The 21,881-nt window shown below is 40.9% G+C and overlaps 1 protein-coding gene across 1 annotated transcript in view; it reads right to left on the minus strand.

Moving 5' to 3' along the window:
- The window catches only part of LOC118592293 (coiled-coil domain-containing protein 144A-like), a 139,681-nt gene that overhangs the window by 8,948 nt on the left and 108,852 nt on the right, over positions 1–21,881 (minus strand). Inside the window, 3 exon segments of the mRNA XM_036201110.1 lie at positions 19,021–19,088; positions 19,091–19,194; positions 20,716–20,926. Coding sequence (XP_036057003.1) covers positions 19,021–19,088; positions 19,091–19,194; positions 20,716–20,926 — 383 coding nt within the window.

Here is a 21,881-nt window from a genome sequence, read left to right on the forward strand (position 1 = left end):
CTGCCTTTTGGTTCTTGGGGCCCCTCACCTCCCGCTCTCCCTCAATCAAGAGGCGCTCCAATAAAGTGTGATCTGAGAAGAATCCTCGAATGGTGGTCGTTCTTCCTCGCTGGTCGAGGAGCTCGCTGCAGAGAATCAGCACAATTCACCTTTAATAGAAAACATACATTTTCATCGATTGCAAGTCAATGTTTTTCTGACTCTTTGTTTTACTGGCCAATATATAGTTGTATTTATCCAAAGCAAGGGATATTGAAACCTACAGATTATTGAAATTACCTCATGCCTTAGCGTAGTAATTGAATGTGCATATCAAATTGGCTAGTTGGTTTTTAAATCTCCAGGACCACTAAGCTCTCAGTCTTCATGTTTATTTAACTTCTTTTTTGTCTCCTCAAAGAGCTTCTTAATCTGTGAGAATGTACAGAATTGGCATATGAATGTCTTCAGCATCAATATTTAATAATTTAAGTAGATAATTATGTAGTATCATCAAAGGAACAAAGCTGTAAGTTATGAATGTCTCATTTGTCTCAACCTAAAATGAATTGAAAGTATTCTAATGAAATTATAATCTTTACATACATTTTTTTGTGTGTGAATGTTTTGTTTACATGTATGTATGTATGCATGTATGTATGTGCACCACATGCATGCCTCATGTTCATGGAGGCCAAAAGAGGGCGTCAAATCTCCAGGACCAGAGTTACAGACAGTTGTGAGCCACCATGTGGGTTCTGGGACTTAACCCAAGTCCTCTGCAAGAGCAGCCAGTGTTCTTAACCCCTGAGCCATCTCTCCAGCCTGGAATTACAATCTTAATTATTTTATTTTTTGAAATTAAAATAGAATTACATAATTTTTCTCCTTTCCTCCCTCCAACCCTTACCATGCACCCCTCTTTTTCTCTCAACTTCATGGCTTCTGTTTCTTTAATTGTTGTTACACATATTTAGTTCTAAATGTGCTGTGGATATCACTCTGTGTAAATAAAGTTCTGTTTGGCCAGTGGCCAGGCAGGAAGTATAGGCGGGACAAGAGAGTAGAGAATTCTGGGAAGTAGAAGACTGGAGGGAGACACCGCCAGCCGCCGCCATGGAAAGCAACATGTAAAGACACTGGTAAGCCACAAGCCATGTGGCAAAGTATAGACTAACAGAAATGGGTTAATTTAAGATAGAAGAAGTAGATAACAAGAAGCCTGCCATGGCCATACAATTTCTAAACAATGTAAGTTTCTGTGTGCTTTCTTGGTTGGGTCTGAGCGACTATGGGACTGGTGGGTAAGAGAGATTTGTCCTGACTGGGCCAGGCAGGAAAACTCTAACAACAAATGGCGCCCAATGTGTTGGCAAGAGTTTCCACCTAAAAGATTCTAAAACGGAGCTAAAAACGGCTTCCTAGTTGTCTCTCTCAAGTTAGCGGCAGCCTGCCGATTTGAGCTACTATGGCAGGTTCCTGGCTTGTGCATCTGACCAGCAGTGTGGAGGGAATGAGTAGTCTACAAGCCACACTTTACTTTGCTGCATGGTGGATTTAGCCTTTGCTAATTAAAAAAAAAAAAAGTTTCTGGGCTATGCGCTGCTTTGATAGAACTGCTTCTAATAGTTGGTGGTACACATGGCTCCAGACCCAGAGCTGGCGGTAAACTGTACCACCGCCATGTTGGGAAGCTGAGGTGGGTGGAGCCAGTAGCCACAGGGGTGTTTCAGTCTTACAAAGATGGATATTACACAGAGAATCTGGTTTGTGTTGTCTTTGGGATTTTTAACTACAGAAAAAGATTTGATCTTAAAAGCTGTTGAGTTAAACAAATATGTAAATTTTAAAGATAACTTGACTTCAAAATTTGGATATAAGGATATGTTGCTTTGGAAAAGAGTCTCTGCTTTTGTTTCCACAGAAAGCCAGAGGCTGTGGATTTGTTCCAGATTAAGATACATCAGGTTTGATCAGCCAAGACCACCTGAAAGGTCTCCAATGACACAATGGCCCAGATGATCCAACATCCAGAATGGTTTCAAGGCAACTGGTTCAGAGGTTCACCCTAATGGACTACTCCATAATCCTAAAATTTTGTGTCCCCATAAGATACAGCGCCTCCCTCCAGCAGGAAGTAGTAAGAGAAACTATGCCCACATTCCCAAAATTATCAAGCTGGCTTTGGAGATGGAATTGGCTCACTCCTTCTCTAAACCCAGACATACTGCTAAAAGAAAAAGTTAAGAGATTCTTGTGTCCCAAATCAGAAGAGCCCTCTGGTGTGGGACAGAGAAAAAACAATATTTTTCTTTAAAGTAGATTGATTATAAACATGATCTCTTTCTAAAGAAGAAAAGGGGATATGATATAGATATAATATGATAAAAGGGTAGTTTAAGGAACTTACTTCTAAAGAGCAACAACTTGTTTAAAATGTTTTACATTGGTATAGACTTTAGTCTATTGGTACAAACTTAAAGTTAATTTTGTTATACTGTGTGCATATTTCTACTCATGTTTAAGGTATTATGTTTGTATAGCTCATTTAAATTGTAATGGATAATTAAAAATAGATTAATAATTAGTCATCTATGATAATCATACTCGTAGCCATGTTAGTTAAGTCTTCTAGGTGTACATAGAGATATTTCAGACAGATAGGTAATCTTCAAATACTTCAAAGACCTACAGAATATGGCATTTAAAATACTTTTAAAATTTAGACTTTCTGGACAGTGAGACATGTCTGCTCCTAGCAGCACCAATTTACTTCAGAGAGGAGGATGGGCATTGAAGACACTTCATATCTTATCTTCACCTTTGCAAAAATAGCCATTTGGGCAAGAAACTGTTCTTGCCTGGACTTCTTGATCGACTGGACATGCAGGACCCATAGAAAGGTGACCACTAAACTTTGCTTGACAAAATGGTCCTTCAGGTTCCTGCTTCGCAGAGGAAACTGCCAGACATTCTTCAGGACACTGAGAGAAGTGATCGAGAGACTCTAGCTCTGTGGGCTGAAGACAAATGCCCCAACTTTACAAAGGAACATTAGGTGACTGTCCAGGCTGCCAGGTGTCTCTGTCTACTCTTGCAAGACTCCCAAAAAATGCTTGCATCCTTCTCCTGGTTCTCAGGTAATATTATATCCTTCTGAGGTCTTTGATGTGGTTGAAGACTAGATAGTTATAATTTCCTCAATTATGATAAAAGATAAGTTAGATATAAAACCTTAGACTCACAAATATAAGATAGATAGGATATCTTCTTTAATATTGTAACTGTAATTCTTGCTTGATAATTGTTTTGTTATATGTAATTGTACTATGTAAAAGTTAAAACCTTCCTTAAAAAAAAAAAAGAAAAGGGGAAGTGCTGTGGATATCGCTCTGTGTAAATAAAGTTCTGATTGGCCAGTGGCTAGGCAGGAAGTATAGGTGGGACAAGAGAGTAGAGAATTCTGGGAAGTAGAAGACTGGAGGGAGACACCGCCAGCCGCCGCCATGGAAAGCAACATGTAAAGACACTGGTAAGCCACAAGCCATGTGGCAAAGTATAGACTAACAGAAATGGGTTAATTTAAGATAGAAGAAGTAGATAACAAGAAGTCTGCCATGGCCATACTGTTTATAAACAATGTAAGTTTCTGTGTGCTTTCTTGGTTGGGTCTGAGCGACTATGGGACTGGCGGGTAAGAGATATTTGTCTTGACTGGGCCAGGCAGGAAAACTCTAACTACATAAATGTATAAATACAACCTGTCAATCCATATAATGTTACTTGTATGTATACAATTTCAGGGCTGACCACTTGGTACTGGAAAACCAGGTGGAGGGCTCATCCCTGGGGGAGACCGTTTCTTCCTCTCTCATTGTTTCTTAGTTACCTGCAGTTCTTTGTCTGGAGTTGAGGCCCCATGAGATTTCCCCCTTCACGTTAGCGTGTCTGTTGGTATCATTCTTGTTCAGTTTGTGTTGAGATTTCATGGTTGCAGCTTCCTGACATTTCTAGGGGACACAATCTCACAGCAAACTTCATCTTCTTTGTTTCTTGCAGTCTTTCCGCCCTTCTGCTCTCATCCTCGAGTCTTAGGAGGGAGCTGTGCTGAGATGTATCAGCTGGAACTGGGCTCCACACAACCTCTTGCTCTTTGCATTCTGACCAGTTGTGATTTTTTTTTTGGTAGTTTTTTTCTGTTTATTGCAAAGAAATATTTCTTTGAAGAGGTGCGAGAGCTACACTTATTTGTGGATGTAAGAAGAAATCTTTAGAATGCAGTTAGAAATTACATGGGTTTAGTAAAGTAGTGGTTGTAGGTGTTCCTCCAAGACCTGTGACTTCGCCAGCCCTGAGTCACTGCCTAGGTCTCTGAGCCGGGTGGTTCCCCTTTCATTGAGTGGGCCTTAAGAGAACTCTTGGTTACTTCTTGAGTATGCACGCCACTATTGCACCATACGGCTGCTGTGCAATGCTGGTTGTTGTTCATCAGCATCATAGTTAGGTAGGATGAGTGTTGTTTCCCCCCTTGAAATCTTGCATAGCACCTTCTGATACCAGAAAGGTTAGGGAGGAGGCATTCAGGTCAGTTCCAGCTCAGGAGTCCCTGGACCCTGTGTCTGAGTGCTCTGTGTTTTCCACAATGGGAACTTACTTCCAACCTCTGGCAAATATCCAAGGGCAACATCAATAGCCTATACTGGTTTCGGAGTCTCTTGGAAACTCTGACCAACAACTCAAAATCGGGCTTCCCATGTCTGCTGTTGGGACTTTTGTTAGATAGTCTATGGCTCATGGGTAAATTATAGACTTAATAAATAATATGAAAAAATTTTTATGACATATATGTTACATGAGGAACAAGTATTAGATCCACATGCAGATGTTTTATAATTATTATTATCCATTTAGCATGCAGTACTGACACATTATTAAAGGTTAGCTGTAACTCGGAGATTAGTAGCGGGGGGTGAAGCAGGAAAACATACTTATATATCAGTGTCACTGAAAGATGCAAATACGCCTTGGTAGTTGTCTACTCAGGTACACAGGAAGACGAGGCAGTGCATGCCGAGAGCACTCAGGGAGCATGGGAGCTTAAGCACAGTGGTAGAGTGCTTACCGTTAATCATTCAGTAGTGCTCTGTTTGGCACCCATATATTTGTCAAGGACCTGCCATTTTTCTTCCTATTAATTTTAAGTTTCATTCCATTATGATCCCAAAAGAATCAACAAGTTCTTTTGATTTTTTTGTATTTATTAAGATTTTCCTTTTTTGGCTTTAAATGTTATTTATCTTTAGGAATGTGACATGGGCTTCTAGAAAGTGTATTCTGTGGTTGTTAGTTGGAACCCTCTGTAGGAGTCTGGTAGGCCCATTTTGATCTGTCCTTTGATTTTAGCACTGCGGGCTTTAGGTTTATTTAAAATCCTGAGTCTGGACATTACATGTCTATTTACAAGTGCAATGCATTCTTGGAAGAATATTCCACGTTAACTCACCATCTTTTCAAGTTTTGTCTTAAGTACCACTCAATCACATGTGCACTTAGGTACTCCTAATTGTTTTCAGCTTCCATTTACCTGCTGTATCTCCCCATCCTTTCTCTCTCGGTGTGTGTATTTGACTGCACTGTGTTTCTTCAAGATAAAACCATTGCTATTCTTACGAAGTCACATTGGAAGGGTCACTCCAGTGTCAAAGCTCTCCAAACTGGCCTTCACTGCAAATTTATCACAGATCCACTAGGAACGATCCCCCACAACCTTGATCTTTTATAGTTGTTGCTCCCGGGGAACAGCCTTGACAGACAAAGAATCTACAAGTGGCTTGTAGATAAGCATCCAAAGAACCCGACACAGAAGTAACAGGAGCTGGAGAAATGCTCTCCCTGCTCTCACAGAGGACCTGAGTTTGCTTCCCAGCATCCACATAACAGCTCACAACTACCTGCAACTCCAGTTCCAGTGGATCCAACACCCTCTTCTGGTGGGCACCAGGCATGCATGTGGTGCACAGACATACATGCAGGCACAACACTCATGCACATAAAATAAATGACAGTAAAGTTATACAGCACCAACTGGTCATCCCTAAAATCCGTGCATAGGAGCAATCTGAAGTGGACCCAGTAGACTGTATTTACACGTTTACACTCACATAAGTGTAACAATAGAAATTAAAGAAAAAGAGGAATTTGAGAGGAAGTTGGGGGCCGTGAGAGGAGTCAGAGGGAGGGGAAATAAAGTAAATATGGCACTCATATATGAAATCCTCAAAAATATGAAATAATAAAAATTGCGATGCAACTAATGATTTAAAATATTAAAATCTTGAGCCGGGCGGTGGTGGCGCACGTCTTTAATCCCAGCACTTGGGAGGCAGAGCCAGGCAGATCTCTGTGAGTTCGAGGCCAGCCTGGTTTACAGAGTGAGATCCAGGAAAGGTGCAAAGCTACACAGAGAAACGCTGTCTCAAAAAACAAAACAAAAACAAATTAAAATCTTACCCAGTTAGCTCTGTCATCAATTCCTCATTTTTAGCCATCTGTTTTTCCAAAGTACATTCTAGAGACTGTGTTTGCTGAATGAGTTTCTTTGTTTCATCACCAAGCTTTAAAAGATTATAAAAAATATTTAAAAGTATCAGGAGCCATTCTTCTCTTTTTGTAAGAGTTTAAAATTACTTTTTTATTTGTGAAATTACATAAATTTGACTGTATAGGGCCTTAAAAGGGTACTTAGTATATCCAGTGTATAGCCTTAGCAAAATATAAAATCAAAGGAAGAACAAAAGAACCAAAAAATAACAAAACAGCAAAACAAAACCTAAATTCATGCAAACCCCAAAGCAAACCAAAACTATTTACACTAAGAAAGAAGCATTCTCATCATGCAGAGTTACAGCAATGTCCTACACTCTGTGGCTGGCTTTGGACACAAGTTGGAAGACAACCCTGAATTGAAATAACCTCTTCAAGACAAGTGTAGCCATGCCACTTTGGGGCTTTTAGGTTAAGCCCTTGCCAAAGTTGATCTTATGCCGTGTTTGCCATTATATAATTCTGTCACCCAAAATGTGTCTGTGTGCAGATTCAAGACCAAAAAAGAACATGGGGAGCATCAGCTACCAAAAGACATAAAAGTTCATGGTGACATCCTTCCTAAGTCATTTCTCAGAACCATTCACTTCACCATCACAAGTGCATGAAATTGAGTAGCTCCAGCACTGGACTGGAGTGAGAATATGATGCTTCCTCTGTGTGTTCTATCTGGATAGCAGCATGACATCAACACAGTCTCTGTTGACATATCTCCCTCCACATATGAAGGGCTGAGGACTCAGTCAGCTAACAAAAGTTTGTAGCAATAAACTTTCAGAGTAACTATGAACAGAAACATATTCTCCCTCCATGTTGTTGTGGTCCTCACTGGGACCACTTGCTGGTAGATATCAGCTTTTTCTGCATAATTCTTGGTGTTTATTTTTTGAATCTCAAGCATCTTCTTAATGGTTTCTTTATTCCATAACTAGTGAGTCAACAGACACATGGATCAGATTATGGATGATATTTGCCTCACTGGTGATTTTACAACTAGTTGTACATGTCTTGTTTTGAGGAGGTCTTGATCATAGAGTGGAAAATGTCAGGTGTTCTGGTTGACTATGGATTCCTTCAGCCTTCTCAGTTCTCATAAAGGGTGTTGCTTATGACACTTAGTGCTCCTGCTGCATCAGCTCTGTTGGCAGAAGGCTCTCATCCTGAGCTGTGGACTGTTCCAGCTCATGTTGGAGTTTTTCCTGACCTCATCTGGGAGACAGTCAAATGATGTTGCAGCTTTATTGCCAAGTGTTTTTGCTGTGTGACCAGCTCCTTCTGCTTCAGCAAGCTCTGAAGTCTCTCCTCCATTTGTTACTGCTCTTGCTGTTGCTGGTTCTGGAGGCCACTGGTCTCTTCTTGGTCCTTACTGATCACTTTCAAGTCACCCAAGTGGTACTTCAGCAGGACCCAATCCTCCAGTAGTGTTTCTTCTCTTGCCTCAGCAAGTCCAACTTCTTATTCATCTGACTCTGATCCATCAGGAGCCGGCTCTGCAGATTCTCATTCTCAAAATTCTGCAGGTCTGACATGACCTGTTGATGTTCCATCTTGAGCATTTCACAGAAAGGATTTGGCCTATGGTATGGCCTGTTGTCCAAGGAGCCCTCAGTTACTACATTCTTCTCTTATAAAATCATTTCTTATAAGCTTATGAGTAATATGCATTTGTACAACTTTATAGCATTCCATTTAGGATCAAAAAATAACTCCTTAAAACCAATTCTTATTTATTTATATATTAATCTTTAAGTTTGAAGAAATTTATTATTTTCTATTTGTGCCCCACCTCTCTCTCTCTCTCTCTCTCTCTCTCTCTCTCTCTCTCTCTCTCTCTGTATATATATACATGCCATATGTGTGCAGGTGCCAACAGAGGTCAAAAGAAGGTGTCAGATGTACTGGAGCTGGACTTAAAGATGGTCGTGAGCCACCACATTCGGTGCTGGGCACTGAGCTTGGTCCTCTGGAAGAGCAGCCAGCGCTGTTAACTGATGAACCATCTCTCAGGCCCCTCATCATTAATTTTTCTAGAATTTACAGTCCTTTAATTTGTTGAATCATTTTCATCTGATTTTAGAATGAGAAAAAATATTCATTCTCTGTAAGAATTCTCCTGGGAGCTTGAAATTTTCTTCTCCACTTACTATTTTTCTCTAAGGAGTGTCTTCATGCTAACACCACAAAGCATTACCCATGCCCAGTTCTTCTGAATTCCCTGCCATCCTGATTAAGCCCTCTCCATGGGCTCCAATATTCTTTAATACACAGTTCATCTAAAAATCTCTTTTCGTCACTTTGTACCTTCTATTAACTTAAAATCCAATTTTAAGAAGGATTTATTCTGTTTTCTGTGCATGTGTGAGAGCCTGCATGTATGTACATGTACCTGGTGCATGCAGGTATCAGTCCTTCTGGAACTGGAGTTATAGATGTCCATGAGCCACCACATGGGTGCTGGGGATGGAACCTGGGTCCTCTACCAGAGCAATGCATGCTGAGCCATCTCTGCAACCTCTTAAAATTTAAGATTTAATCCTACAATTCATTAACAAAATGCAGAGTGACAGGGACATTTTGGAGTCCTCCCCATGTTTTATGTCTTGTGAGCAAATTCTAAAGATGCGCATACTTCTCCATAGGCAGCTTGAGCCCCACTTCATTCGAGAATGCAGAAGCCCGGCTGTTTCTTTCCTCTGTGTAAGTCACCCACTTCTTACAGAGCTCCCTGGGACTTCCTTAGCCCACATAGTCCACAGTTCCAGTCTCGGCCTATTATTGAGGTCACTCTTTCATTTATATCTTCCTTTCTTGTTCAGGTCTCGTGGATTACCACCCATCATCCATCGCTGAATGGATGATTAATGGAGCGAATTTCCTGTGGATTTTGATTGGTGCTACTTTGAAAGTCACATGACTTTTTCATACACATATCACTGCTTGTTTCCCTCTTTTCCTTTGCTACACTGACAACCTTGGGTAAATATTGTTCTGAATTTCCCTTTCAGATGGAGACTCAACTATATTGATGGAGGCTTGGGTGAGCCAGAGCTCCATTTTCTACCCACCTCAGACATTTTGCACAAAATTGTAAAATTATATATGTAAAATACCTCAGCTCTGATCATCTCTTGGCATATTGAGGACATTCTGGAGAAGTTACTGAAGGAGCTGGGATAAAAAATCTCTTATTTATTTTTTGAGTCAGAGTAGGCCTCCAAGTGGCTGCAATTTCAATGCCTTATTCCTTATTCATTCTGGGGGGAACCTGTAAAATATGCCTCTTTCTTTTAAGATTTATTTTATTTTATGTGCACAAATGTTTTGCCTGAATGCATATATGTGCACCATGTGCATGCCTGGTGTCCCTGGAGGTCAGAGATGGCATCAGATCCCCCGGAGCTAGATTTACAGGCAGCTTTGAATCCTCATGTGGGTGTCGGGAGTGGAAACTGGGTCCTCTGCAAGAGCACCAAGTGTTTTAACCTCCCAAGCCCCTGCCTCCTTTCTGAATAAACTGAATAGGTTTGAAATCCTACCATTCACCTCTCAAGCATTACTATTTCAAGTCAATCCATTTCTGTATGACACTTAGTAAAAGGATGTCCTTGGTATTCTCTCATGCAGAAGATGCTTCAACACATTCTCCTTTTTGTTGTGTGGGAAGGATTGAAGTAACACAGCTCCAATTTCTGAGAAATCTAGAATTACTTTTCTGTGCTCCTTCATGGTTGGAGGGGACTAAGCTCTGGTTTCTGTGTTGTCTGTCACCAGCAATGGAGCCGCACAGCGCCTGCTCTTTGAGAGTTAACAGGTAACAGGGGGCAGCCGTGTCCTGGCTCCAGGTGGGTGTTCATGCTGTAGACGTCTGACTGTGATGCCTGGAATGCAGTGTGAGAATCAGGAGACTTCTGTTCTGTCTGGGGAGGAACAGAGCTTTCACTATCCATCATTAAAGTGGACTCCGAGACTATTGTTTTCTCTGAGCAGGACAGGAGCTTCTCTGCAGATTTGGAAGTGGGCTCCACCAGGAAGATTCTTTGCAAACCCCTCCTCCCCCCCCCCACACTTTGGTTTATCTTCCTGCCTTGTCCCTGCTGAGCTTCCGTGTAGAGAACAAAAAGGCCTTGTGCACACAGAGAAGCATTGGAGGAGAAGGGAGAGTTAAACACACTGCACACCTCTTCTTCAGTGGAATGAGGTGTGTAGCTGCTCCTCCTGGAGCGCTAGGGGTGATGTTGTTTTACAGCCTGGCCATCTTCTGCTGTCTGATGAGACAGGACCTGTCCAGATCTCCCAGAATTCTTCTTTTCACTTATCTCACTAAATCCTGAGCATTGCTTTTAGGCCATAAAACCCACTCTTATGAGTGAGGTCACTTGTGCCTTACAGCAGCCTAAGTGACGGCTACGTCATCTGAGGGCCAGGCCAATCCCAACATCACAGGCCTATGTTTCCCTCAGTCAAGCTTCCTAGACCCTAAATCTTGGGCACTATCTCTGAGTCTACAGTACCCATTCTTGTGAAAAAAGCCAGATGTACTTTGTAAGGAATCCAAGTGTAAACAAGTCTTAAATAGTTGTGCACTTGGGACTACGTTAATGGTTATCTCAGTACTTTTTTCCAAAATTGTGCTGTGCTTAAATACGGCTAAAGTAAAATGATCTGGGCCAGACTCCAGAAGTCTGGTCCAGTGCTGGTTACAGTAAAATTGGGCTGAGCCGAGTTTCATTCTTGTCTCTTTGTGGATCATTTTCTCCCCCGCCTGCTGTAAAGCCTGCAGAGGAATCACCACACTTCCATGCCTGTGATCCACTCCTGGGACAGCCACACAGCTTCTGCCATTGAGATTTCCTGCAGACAGGGGCCTGTCACTGGGGGAGTGGGGGAGGGAGCATTGGACAGCAACTCCCCAGGGCAGCCACACTGAGGCAAAGTAGAGGACTGTGTTCTTGGAAAGCTGATGGACATGATGAATAACAAAACCGTTTCTTCAGTTCTTTAAGGTCCCACTCAACAAAACATTTCCTTCATGTAGTCAATGGCATCGCCTTTCTTTTTGAAAAATGTTCCTTGGTGGAAATGTTTGTATAATGACAAAACAACCATTCTTCAAAAACATTTTTTCAATACTTATTTGATGTGTATGAGTGTTTTGCCTGCAAGTATGCCTGTGTACCATGTGCATGCCTGGTGTCTGTGGAGGTCAGAAGAGGACATCAGAGATCCCTTGGAACTGGAGTTATGGATAGTTGTGTGGCACCATGTGGGTGCTGGGAACTGAACCTGGGTCCTCTGCAAGAGCAACAAGTGCTCCTAAGTGCTGAGCCCTCTTTCTAGCCCCAAGTATCTGTTCTTAATTAGAATTGGAAGTTATAATTCATCCATTCTCAAAACTTCACTGAAGGCTTCTGGTAACAGACTTGGAACCCTAGACCAGGTATCTACGGAACAGTCTTAGAATAGCAAGACCTTCCCAGTGAAGACGACAGTTGCACACTACATCCACAGCAATCCTTCCATAGTAACTATGAGCTGCAAATAGTCCACAAGTACATTAACCAACTAATGGAGAAACAAAATGATATATTCTAAAGCATTGTTATGTATCTCAATATATTTAAAACTTATTTATAATATAAAATTATAAAACATTCACTTTATAAGAATCCTGTTTAGTAAAATCTTTTTTTTCTTTCTAAGGCAGGGTTTCTCTGTGTAGTCTTGGTTGTCCTGAAACTTGCTATGTAGACCAGGCTGGCCTTGAACTCAGAGTTTCACCTGCCTTTTGCCTCCTGAGTACTTGGATTAAAGGTATTCATCACCATGCCCAGTGAATTCTTAATTTACAAAGAAAAGAATTTCTTTTCATTTATGTGTATGTGTACATATGCCAAGTGTGTACAGGTGCCCACAGAAGCCAGAAGACAGCATCAAATCCTCTGGAGCTGGACTTCCAGATGGTTGTGAGCTACCTGACATGGGTGCTGGGAACTGAATTCTGGTCCTCTACAAGAACAGTACATGCTTTCAATCCCTGAGCCATCTCTCCAGCTCCTTGTTTAGTTAAGTCTTACTACCAAAGTCCCTAATTTTTATCATTTCAACGAACTTCTATAAAATCAAGAGGATGTCCATTATTGGTTAAAAAAAAGTAGTAGCATTATGAACACCACACACACCACACCACACCACACACACACACACACACACACCCACACACACACACACACACACATACAATGGTCTCAGCTATGTAGCCCTGGGTGGTCTGAAACTCACAGAGATCCATCTGTCTTGGCTTCCTGAGTGCTGGGATTAAAGGCATTTGCCACCATGCCCAGATACAAGAAATATTTTTTATCAATGGCACTGGTCATATATCCTAAAATATTCCCATATAATTGTAGTGATATGTAAAGTGTCTGACTCTGAGTAAAATGTTTCAGCAAAGCCTTTGCTATGCTTGGGTTAATCAGTAGAGGCTGAGAAACTGTTTTGAGGCTGAACCTCAGAGAGTCTGTACTGGGTGCTATGTGAGAGCTTGGTCCTAAGACACTCTTGGCAGACTTGGACTTCTTTCTTTCGCTTATGGCTTGTCACAGTCAAAAGGGACAGAGATTTGTGTGGGTTGTCTGCTCACAAGGCAGCAAGAGTGAGATGACTCTGGAGTTGGAACCTTTCCCAGCCCCAGTGAACCCTGTACAGGTTTGAATAAAGGAACTGGAGTGAGCTAGCTGGGCATCAGTCTTCCAAGAAGGCTGAACCCCTCTGCTCCTTTGGAAAATGAAGACTTAGCATCTTGGAGAACTTCTCTTTCTACTGCGGCACCTAGGAGCCACATCAACAGTCTGTAATCCCACAAGAGGAGAAAACATCTTTAGTATAGCAGAAAGAAACAAGACTCACCAAACCTTCATGTAGCAGTTGAGTCTGAATCTGTTCAATTTTTGCTGATTGCTCTTTCAATGTAATTTTTAACTTGGAAAGTTGAACTTCAAGCCTAAAATGTATTTGAGTATGATTCACATATAGAGTTTTAAAAAACATTACCACAATTCCTGGACTAGCATCTAAAAGAAACATTTCATTATTAATGTTTGAAAAGCATGTGGTTTGGAAATTTTCATTTTCTTCCTGCCGTGTTTTGTGGATAATGTACATAATAGTGTAAAATATTACACATTTATTTTTTGCAGGGTTTGGAACCAAACTCTTCACTTGGTACACACAGAGATCATGCCCTGTCCAACTGAACTACATAATTCTGAAAGTTCCCTGGCTCTCCAGAAGGGTATTCATTATCATAACGGTAGACTTTTCTATGCTGTACTATTCTTTTTTACCAGACTCATAATACTCTGTGTGCCGCTCTACTTTGTACCTTTGTAAGATGGCGTGTGTCTTCTCAGAACTCTGCACTGTCTCTGAGAGTTGATCCTGTGGTCCTTGTAACTAAAAAGAGCAATGAAGAGGAATTTAATCTTCCTACTTTGTGGCCTCCTTCTAGGTATGCAATCTTTCTTTTGAAGGTTTTTTTTTAACAATTGAAACATTATTTTTTCACGTGGTGTATTTTATGTTTTTCTCCCCCTCCACTTTCTTCTAGATTCTTCCCTGTTATTATCCACTGAACCCGTTGTTCTTTTCTTCTCTTTCTTCTTAAAACGAAGACAGAAAACCAAGAAACACCCCCTCTCACATAAACAGAAATCAAAATAAACAAGCTAAAGGCCAACCAGACAAAAAGCCCCAAACAAAGCAAAGTGAGGTAAAAAAGACACTGGATTTTTCACAGCTGCCATGGCGGTCTGGATCCCAGCAAAGTCATTCAGGCGTGGTGTCAGCTTGAGTAATTGATTTTCCACACCTTGGTGTCTTCACCTGTGAGACAGAGCTAAAGTACAGAGCCTACCATCTGGAACAGCAGGATTTAGACTTGGGAGTCTCCATGAAGCAGTATCCACATACGTTGAAGAGCTGCATTTGGTATTTGCTATTACATTAGTATTTTGATTATATTTTATGCTCTAATGAAATCTGATATTTCACATGGTTAGTATGCCAGTGGAAGTGGTCCCTATGTAGGCCCAGGGGAGACTCAAGGTGGAGCATCAGGGCGTGGAGAGCCACACCAGAGACTGTGGAGGAGAGAACTAGCTGGGAGTGTGCTGACATGTGGATAGTGTCTGTTCAGGCAGACAGTAGCAGACTCCCAAGAGAAAACTAGGAATGGACACTGCAGCCCTCAATACCAGTTCCACAGAAGAAAATGTCTCCATTCCTTTACAACTCAATACTCTCCTGAACATTTGCATGCCTACACTAAAAGAATAAAGGTGACTTAAACAAACAAACCAACAAAAAAAGAGACTCAGTTAACAAACTACTTCAGACGTGCAAGTCCCAGCATGGATATATAAGGAACACAAAAACTTACCACAACATGTTCCCTCCCACAATTACTAATTCTATAGTAATAAACTCCAATGAGGATTATGTGGCAGATCTTTCAGACAAAGAATTCAAGAGAATTATTATAACTGTCTTCAAACAATTCATAGAGGATAGGAATATACTCAGAGAAGCACAAAGACCTGAATGAAATGCAGAACTCAAATCAAAACATAAAAATTAAGGGGTTGGGGACTTAGCTCAGTGGTAGAGTGCTTGCCTGGGTTCGATCCTCAGCTCCAAAAAAAAAAAAAAAAAAATTAACTCAATAAAGAGAATTGCTGGAAAAAAATCCAAATTTAAAATGATCCTGGAAAATAAAATAAAAAAACAAAAACTAAACATCAATGGGAAATCTCACCAACAGAATGAATCATATGCAAACCAGAGTGTCCAGACTAGAAGACAAAGTAGAGGAAATGGTTACTCAGTAAAAGTCAGTGAGAAATTAAAAATCAAACATGGGAGAACTTTTTTCTTTTTTTTCTTCGAGACAGGGTTTCTCTGTAGCTTTGGAGCCTGTCCTGGACTAGCTCTGTAGACCAGGCTGGGCTCGAACTCACAGAGATCCACCTGCCTCTGCCTCCCGAGTGCTGGGATTACAGGCGTGAGACACCACCGCCCGGCAGGAGAACTTTTTGATACAGTGAAATGACCCAACCTTACAATTACGGGCATAAAGGAAGAAGAACACCATAGTGAAGATGTGGAGAATATTTCCAATAAAGTCATAGAAGAAAGTTTCTCAAACCAAGAGAAAGAGTTGCCTACCCAGGTATAAGAGGCCTTCAGAACACCAAATAGACAGGACCAGCAAAGAAACTCCCCATGACATATTATAGCTAAAACATTAAAAACACAGAATAAAGGGAGGGGGTATTGAAAGCTCCAAAAGTGAGGAGTCAAGTAGTTTATGAAGGCGAGTGTATCAGAATGACAGCTGCTTATTATTTGACAGAAAAATTAAAAGCCAGAAGTACTTGGAAAGACACATTCCAAGTTCTGAAAGGCTGAAACCACCAACCCAGATTATTATACCCAGAAAAACTATCTCTAAAAGTGAAGGATAGCCTGGTGATAGTGGTGCATCTATTGGCATTTCTATACAAGTTATTTTGAGATTCACAAAGTAAGATATCTAGATCTAGGGCTGAAGATGTGACAGAAGAATATTTGCTAAATAGTCACAGTATTCTTAAGGGAGGGAATGTTCTTAGAAAATGGGTCTCTGCTGGTTTTATTTTTCCTCCTTACATGGTGGTTGAAATATTAAAATTGCACAGAAATCTCCATAATAGCACATCAAGGTCAAGTCACTGTCCCAAACTAGAAAATGTACTGTCTGTAGATGGGTTTGAAATCCTAAGAATGACCTATTTCTATGGAAAACACAGAAAGCCTTTTCTTTGGATTGGCCTATTATGAGGTCATGACTCAGACAAACAGAGCTAAATTAAGAACATCACTGTAACTTGGGAAACAGAAGTAGGATGATCAGGAATTCAAGACCAGACTTGGCTATGCACAGAGAGCAAAGATTACTCAATCCACCAGTGCCACAACCTCTCCCCAGACACATCCATTATATGCATAAACGTAAGGCTCAAGATCTCTGTCTTTTCCATGATACAAGTACACATTGGAAAATGTCTCAAGTATCTTAAACCTCCTCTCTGCTTTGTGCATTTACTATCAAATCTTATTGCAAAGATGATTTTCCCCAGTCCTATCTTATAAGATGATGGCATTGTGTTCTTGAGAAACTTGCAATTGGGGCTCTTTTTGGTCCTTAAATCACTGGAGAATATTTCACTAAGGGTCCAGTCTTGTGTAAGCGCCCACACTTTGAAAACAGCACAAAAGAACCTTAAAACAAAGCACAGAAAGCCAGGCAGTGGTGGAGCACACCTTCAATCCCAGCACTTGGGAGGCAGAGGTAGGCAGATTTCTGTGAGTTCAAGGACAGCCAGGGCTACACAGAGAAACCCTATCTTGAAGAAACAAAACACAACAAACTAATCCCCCCAAAACACCCAAACAACAAACCCAAAGCACCAAAAGGGCATGACCTTCTCAAGGATGGTTACCCCACATGAATCACTTTAATTGCATGAATAACCAAAATTTTCAAAGAGCAAAAGCAGCTGCAAAGACAGGTGTAAATAAAACTGTTACTTTATAAAAGATATAGCAAGATACATGACAGATCCAAATATGGATACCCCATTGTAGGGAAAGGGGGCTGGCTAAAGAAATCCACCCTGACCCTGGAGTCTAGAACTAGGAAAAAATGGCTCAGTTAAGGCAAGTGAAAGAAACACAGTTTGGCTCAAATCAGAGCCATCTCTGCTCCTAGCCAACTGACTTGTGAAACCAACCAATCACCAAGCAGGACAGTAGCACCCTGGCCCTGGGACCCAGGAATAGGGAAAGAAACACAGCCTGTATTTGGGACCTGAGCCAGAGAAATGAACACTTTATCCCCAAACCCAGAACAAGGGAAACACCCTGACTCTGAAACTAGTGCCAAAAATATCACTCTTGGTCCCTAAAATCAGAGTCAGTGAAAGAAATGTGCCCTGGCCTTAGAGGTAGTGTCAAAAAGCCTAGAAAGGCCAGTGAAAGAAACACAGTTTGGCTCTGAAATCAGGGCTGTCTCTGCCCCTGCCCACAAAACTGGCCAATCCCTGGGCAGAAAAACAAAACAAAACAAAACAAACAAAAAAACCAACTAACCAATCACTGGTTGACTCTGCCCCCAAGACATCCTATATAAACGGCCCTGCCTCGTCAGTTATGGGCTGTTCTCTCCACCCTGGTAGAGGCAGCTACTCTCCTGGACTCCTCCTTCCCAAATAAACCTCTTTCTCAGAAGAGTTTTGGGTGTGAAGATCTTCATTCACTGGTGTAGAGAAGATCCTTGCTGAGACTCCCTCAGTGGACAGAGCAAGGGAAAGCTGAAAGAGCTGAAAAAGTAACACTTTTCTCTGGAGACAAAGGAGATTGCTACATCTCTGCAACTTCTTAGGCTGGAGAAGCAGAGCTCTGCTGGGAAGCCCCCTTAAGTGGGGACTGAGCAAAGCTCAGCTGTAGCAGCTCTCCAGGAGGGGAGCAGGATTGCTATATCCTGTGGGGAAATCATCCCCCATCACACTAGGTATAGCCTGACTCTCCTGAGCAGTCAGGATACCTTTCCCTGCTGAAGCAGTTCCAGGCCTGACTCTCCTGAGCAGTCAGAAAAATTTCCCTTTCAGGGCTGAGCTACCTCTTTGCAGCTCTAGCAGGCAGAGCTGCCCTGAGCAGCTTGCCCTGAGCAGCTTGAGGTGTCCGGGATACCTTGCCTTTCAGGGTTGAGCTGTCTCTTTTGGAGCTCCAGCCATTGGAGCTGTCCTAAGCAGCTCAAGGTTTTGCCTGACTCCCCAAGTAGGCAGGACACCTTTCCCAGAGTTGTAAAACTCACATTTTGGTGCCAAAACCTCGGATCAAATCCACAGAGTTGCAACAATTTTACTCACACCCATGTTCTAACATAAAACTCTAAATGGTTACCCAGGTGGTGGCCATTGGCTAAAACATCAGAGACCCTTTAGTCCTTCACTCAGGAAACACATGGTGAGTACCATTAGATGCCAAGATTTATAATTTGCAAACTTAGCTATAAATGCCTTAATTTAATTTTAGAGTGAGGTACCTTTTGTTCTAAGTAATTCAAGAATGAATGGCATAACAACATTTAGGTCAACAATAGACTGGATACACAGTGTCCACAGTGCTCCATAGATGACACTGTCAAGTGATGAGTGCATGTCTCACGTTTGTGTAATTGCATGCTTTCATGTTTTCACAGTGATGAATTGCCAAGAAATACATTTTCTTCTGATCATTTTCTGTTAGTCACATGTATTTATCTAAAAACATACAAAATTGAAGTGATCCAACTAATATCAAACCTTCAGAAACACAAAATTTTACTCACAACTAATTTACCTGTCTGAGATCATTTTCTATGGTCTTTACATCTGTAATCACTGTCCTGATTTCAGGGTGTTGATCCTTTCCACATTTTCACCATATTGCTCCTCTTTCCTGCTTAACTGCACCTTTTGCTGTTGAAACACAGACTCAGCATTTTCTTGCTTCTCATCTTGTTTTAAGGGTAAACTGAAATATTAAGACATATTACAACTCATTTTTAGGGAAAATGTTCATTGTGGGATGTGATTTCATTGCACTAATAGATAGACTTCTTGATTTATTACCCTTCCAAACAACTGAGTAAGTTGACCTGAAATAAAATTTCATCACCATGCAAATGTGCAGATGTGCCTCAAAATGATTGGCGTTGCAAAGGAGAACTTCCAGATGTTCACACAGCAGGACCTGTCATAGCTATAACCCAAGATCTGAAGAAGGAATCTAGTATCTGTTAACTCTCATTCTGTTTTTTCTTAACACTTCAAGCATATCTCAATATTGTTTATTACATAAGAAGCTTGATGATCTTTTGTGAACAACACATGTTCTGATCATTTAACAGAAATGAGTAGTTCTTTAACATAGAAATATGTCTTAATTTTATCAATGCATGAAAGAGACATATTGAATAGGTTAATCAGTGATCTCCATTTTCTTTTTATTTCATTTGTGTTAACCAAAGTACAGATGGAAGTCTAGCTTATCAGCCTCTAGAGGGCATGTCAGTCACGATTACCTTTGTTGGATCCCTAGCAATGTAAATGAGTAATTAATTCAAGAGTACAATTGTATAAGTTTAAAAATATTTGAGTTGAGAGATAATGATCCCTTCATACTCTTTGGATGGAGCTATCAATGAATGTTAAGCTTTCTTTAGAACAATTAAGATGTATTGATCTAAAGTCTTTAAAAATATTCCTATATTTTGAACAAGTAATTGTATACAGATGATTTTTTCCAAAATATTTAGAAATTCAGAAAACAGCTGGGTGGCAGTGGCATATGCCTTTAATCCCAGCACTGGGAGGCAGAGGCAGGTGGATCTCTGTGAGTTCAAGGCTAGCCTGGGCTACAGAGTAGTAAGTTCCAGGAAAGGCACAAAGCTACACAGAGAAACCCTGTCTCAGGAAAAAAAAAAAAAAAGAAATTTAGAAAACAAAGTCCAAATGGTATTTCTTGCAGCATCAACTATAACAGAAAAATTTGAGAAGGATCATACATTCTTATTCCTAAGTGAATAATAGAACTCAGCATAACCATTTGAATTCTAGTTTTGAAGATTATAAATTTACTTATTTAAAATGCTCATACCTAAATGAGGTGGTTACACTTTCTCTAATAATTCCATACTTTACAGGACTTAAAATGTTCTTCCCCTCTAGGGCACTAGACCATAAGCCAGCAATTATGAAAACCTCACAGCGGATCTATAATACAATATGATGGTTCAAGTGTTTCTTCAAAACTAAAATGTCATGGGACTGGAGAAAGAGCTCAATGGTGAAAAGCCCTGGCTGCTCTTGCACAGGACCTGGGATGGATTACTAGCACCCATATGGTGGCTCACAGTCACCTGTCACTCTAGTTCCAGGCCATCTGATGCCCTCTTCTGGCCTCTGAGGGCACTGTATGCATGTGGTATACAACAACACATACATATAAAATAAAAATTTAAAAAAATTTAAAAAACCAGCTAAGATGTCATGCCTCAAGGTGTGGAGTTCTTCCCCTTCCACTCCTTTATGCTGTAGCCAGGATTTTATTTTCTTCATTTCTGTCTGTTCTCTCTGTGCTCCACTGGCCTCATTTTCCATGTTTTCAAGTTTCCTTGTGAATAGTTCGTAGTGACTATTTTTAAGCTCTGTCAGTCTTTCATATGAATGAATCATGTCCCAGAGCTCCAACAGGCTACTAGAATCTGTATGAGAGAGGATAGCATGGGGATAAGTTATGCACAAGCATATTTTGTACACAGAGACTATGTTTTCACAGTCAGTCACTCATACACTGAACAATAAAGCACTATGTGCCTATGATGAGGAAGGTAGTGTTAAATTCTGCTGATAAAACCAGTGAGACCTTGTGTGATGGCTATTCTTGGTTGTCAACTTGACTACATCTGGGATTAACTAAAACCCAAATGGCTAGGCACACATGTAAGGTTTTTTTTCTTAAATAATTTAAAATGGGAAGACTCATTTCTAATCCAGTTCCAGAAGTGGGAAAGTCCACATTTAATCCAGATCTTTTGAGGTGGGAAGATCCACCTTTAATCTGGACCACACCTTCTGCTGGCAGCCTATATAAAGAACATCTAAGAAGGAAGCTCTCACCGGGCAGTGGTGGCGCATGCCTTTAATCCCAGCACTTCGGAGGCAGAGCCAGTCGGATGTATCTCTGCGAGTTCAAGGCCAGCCTGGGCTACCAGGAAAGTTTTTTTTCCTTTCCAGGAAAGGCACAAAGCTACACAGAGAAACCCTGTCTCAAAAAAACAAAACAAAACAAAACAAAACAAACAAACAAAAAAAGGAAGTTCTCTCTCTTTGCCTGCTTGCTCTCTAGCATGTCCATTCCTTCATTGGCATTAGAGCCTGCTTGTTCTTCTTCAAGATTTCAGCATATACTGAGGAACAGCTGAGACATCCAGCCTCATGGACCGAACAATTACTGGACTCTTGGACCTTCTATTGGTAGACAGCCATTGTTGGACTAGCTGGACCACAGTCTGTAAGTCACTCTAATAAACCCCCTTTATTTAAATATATTCATCCTATAAGTTCTATTACTCTAAAGAACCTTGACTAATACACCTTACTTTTGTTTAGGTTCAAATCTAGAGGAGAAAAGATACAAAATGAGGTGTATATAGTTTG

Source organism: Onychomys torridus, chromosome 10 (genome assembly GCF_903995425.1).
Source record: "Onychomys torridus chromosome 10, mOncTor1.1, whole genome shotgun sequence".
NCBI classification, from domain to species: domain Eukaryota; kingdom Metazoa; phylum Chordata; class Mammalia; order Rodentia; family Cricetidae; genus Onychomys; species Onychomys torridus.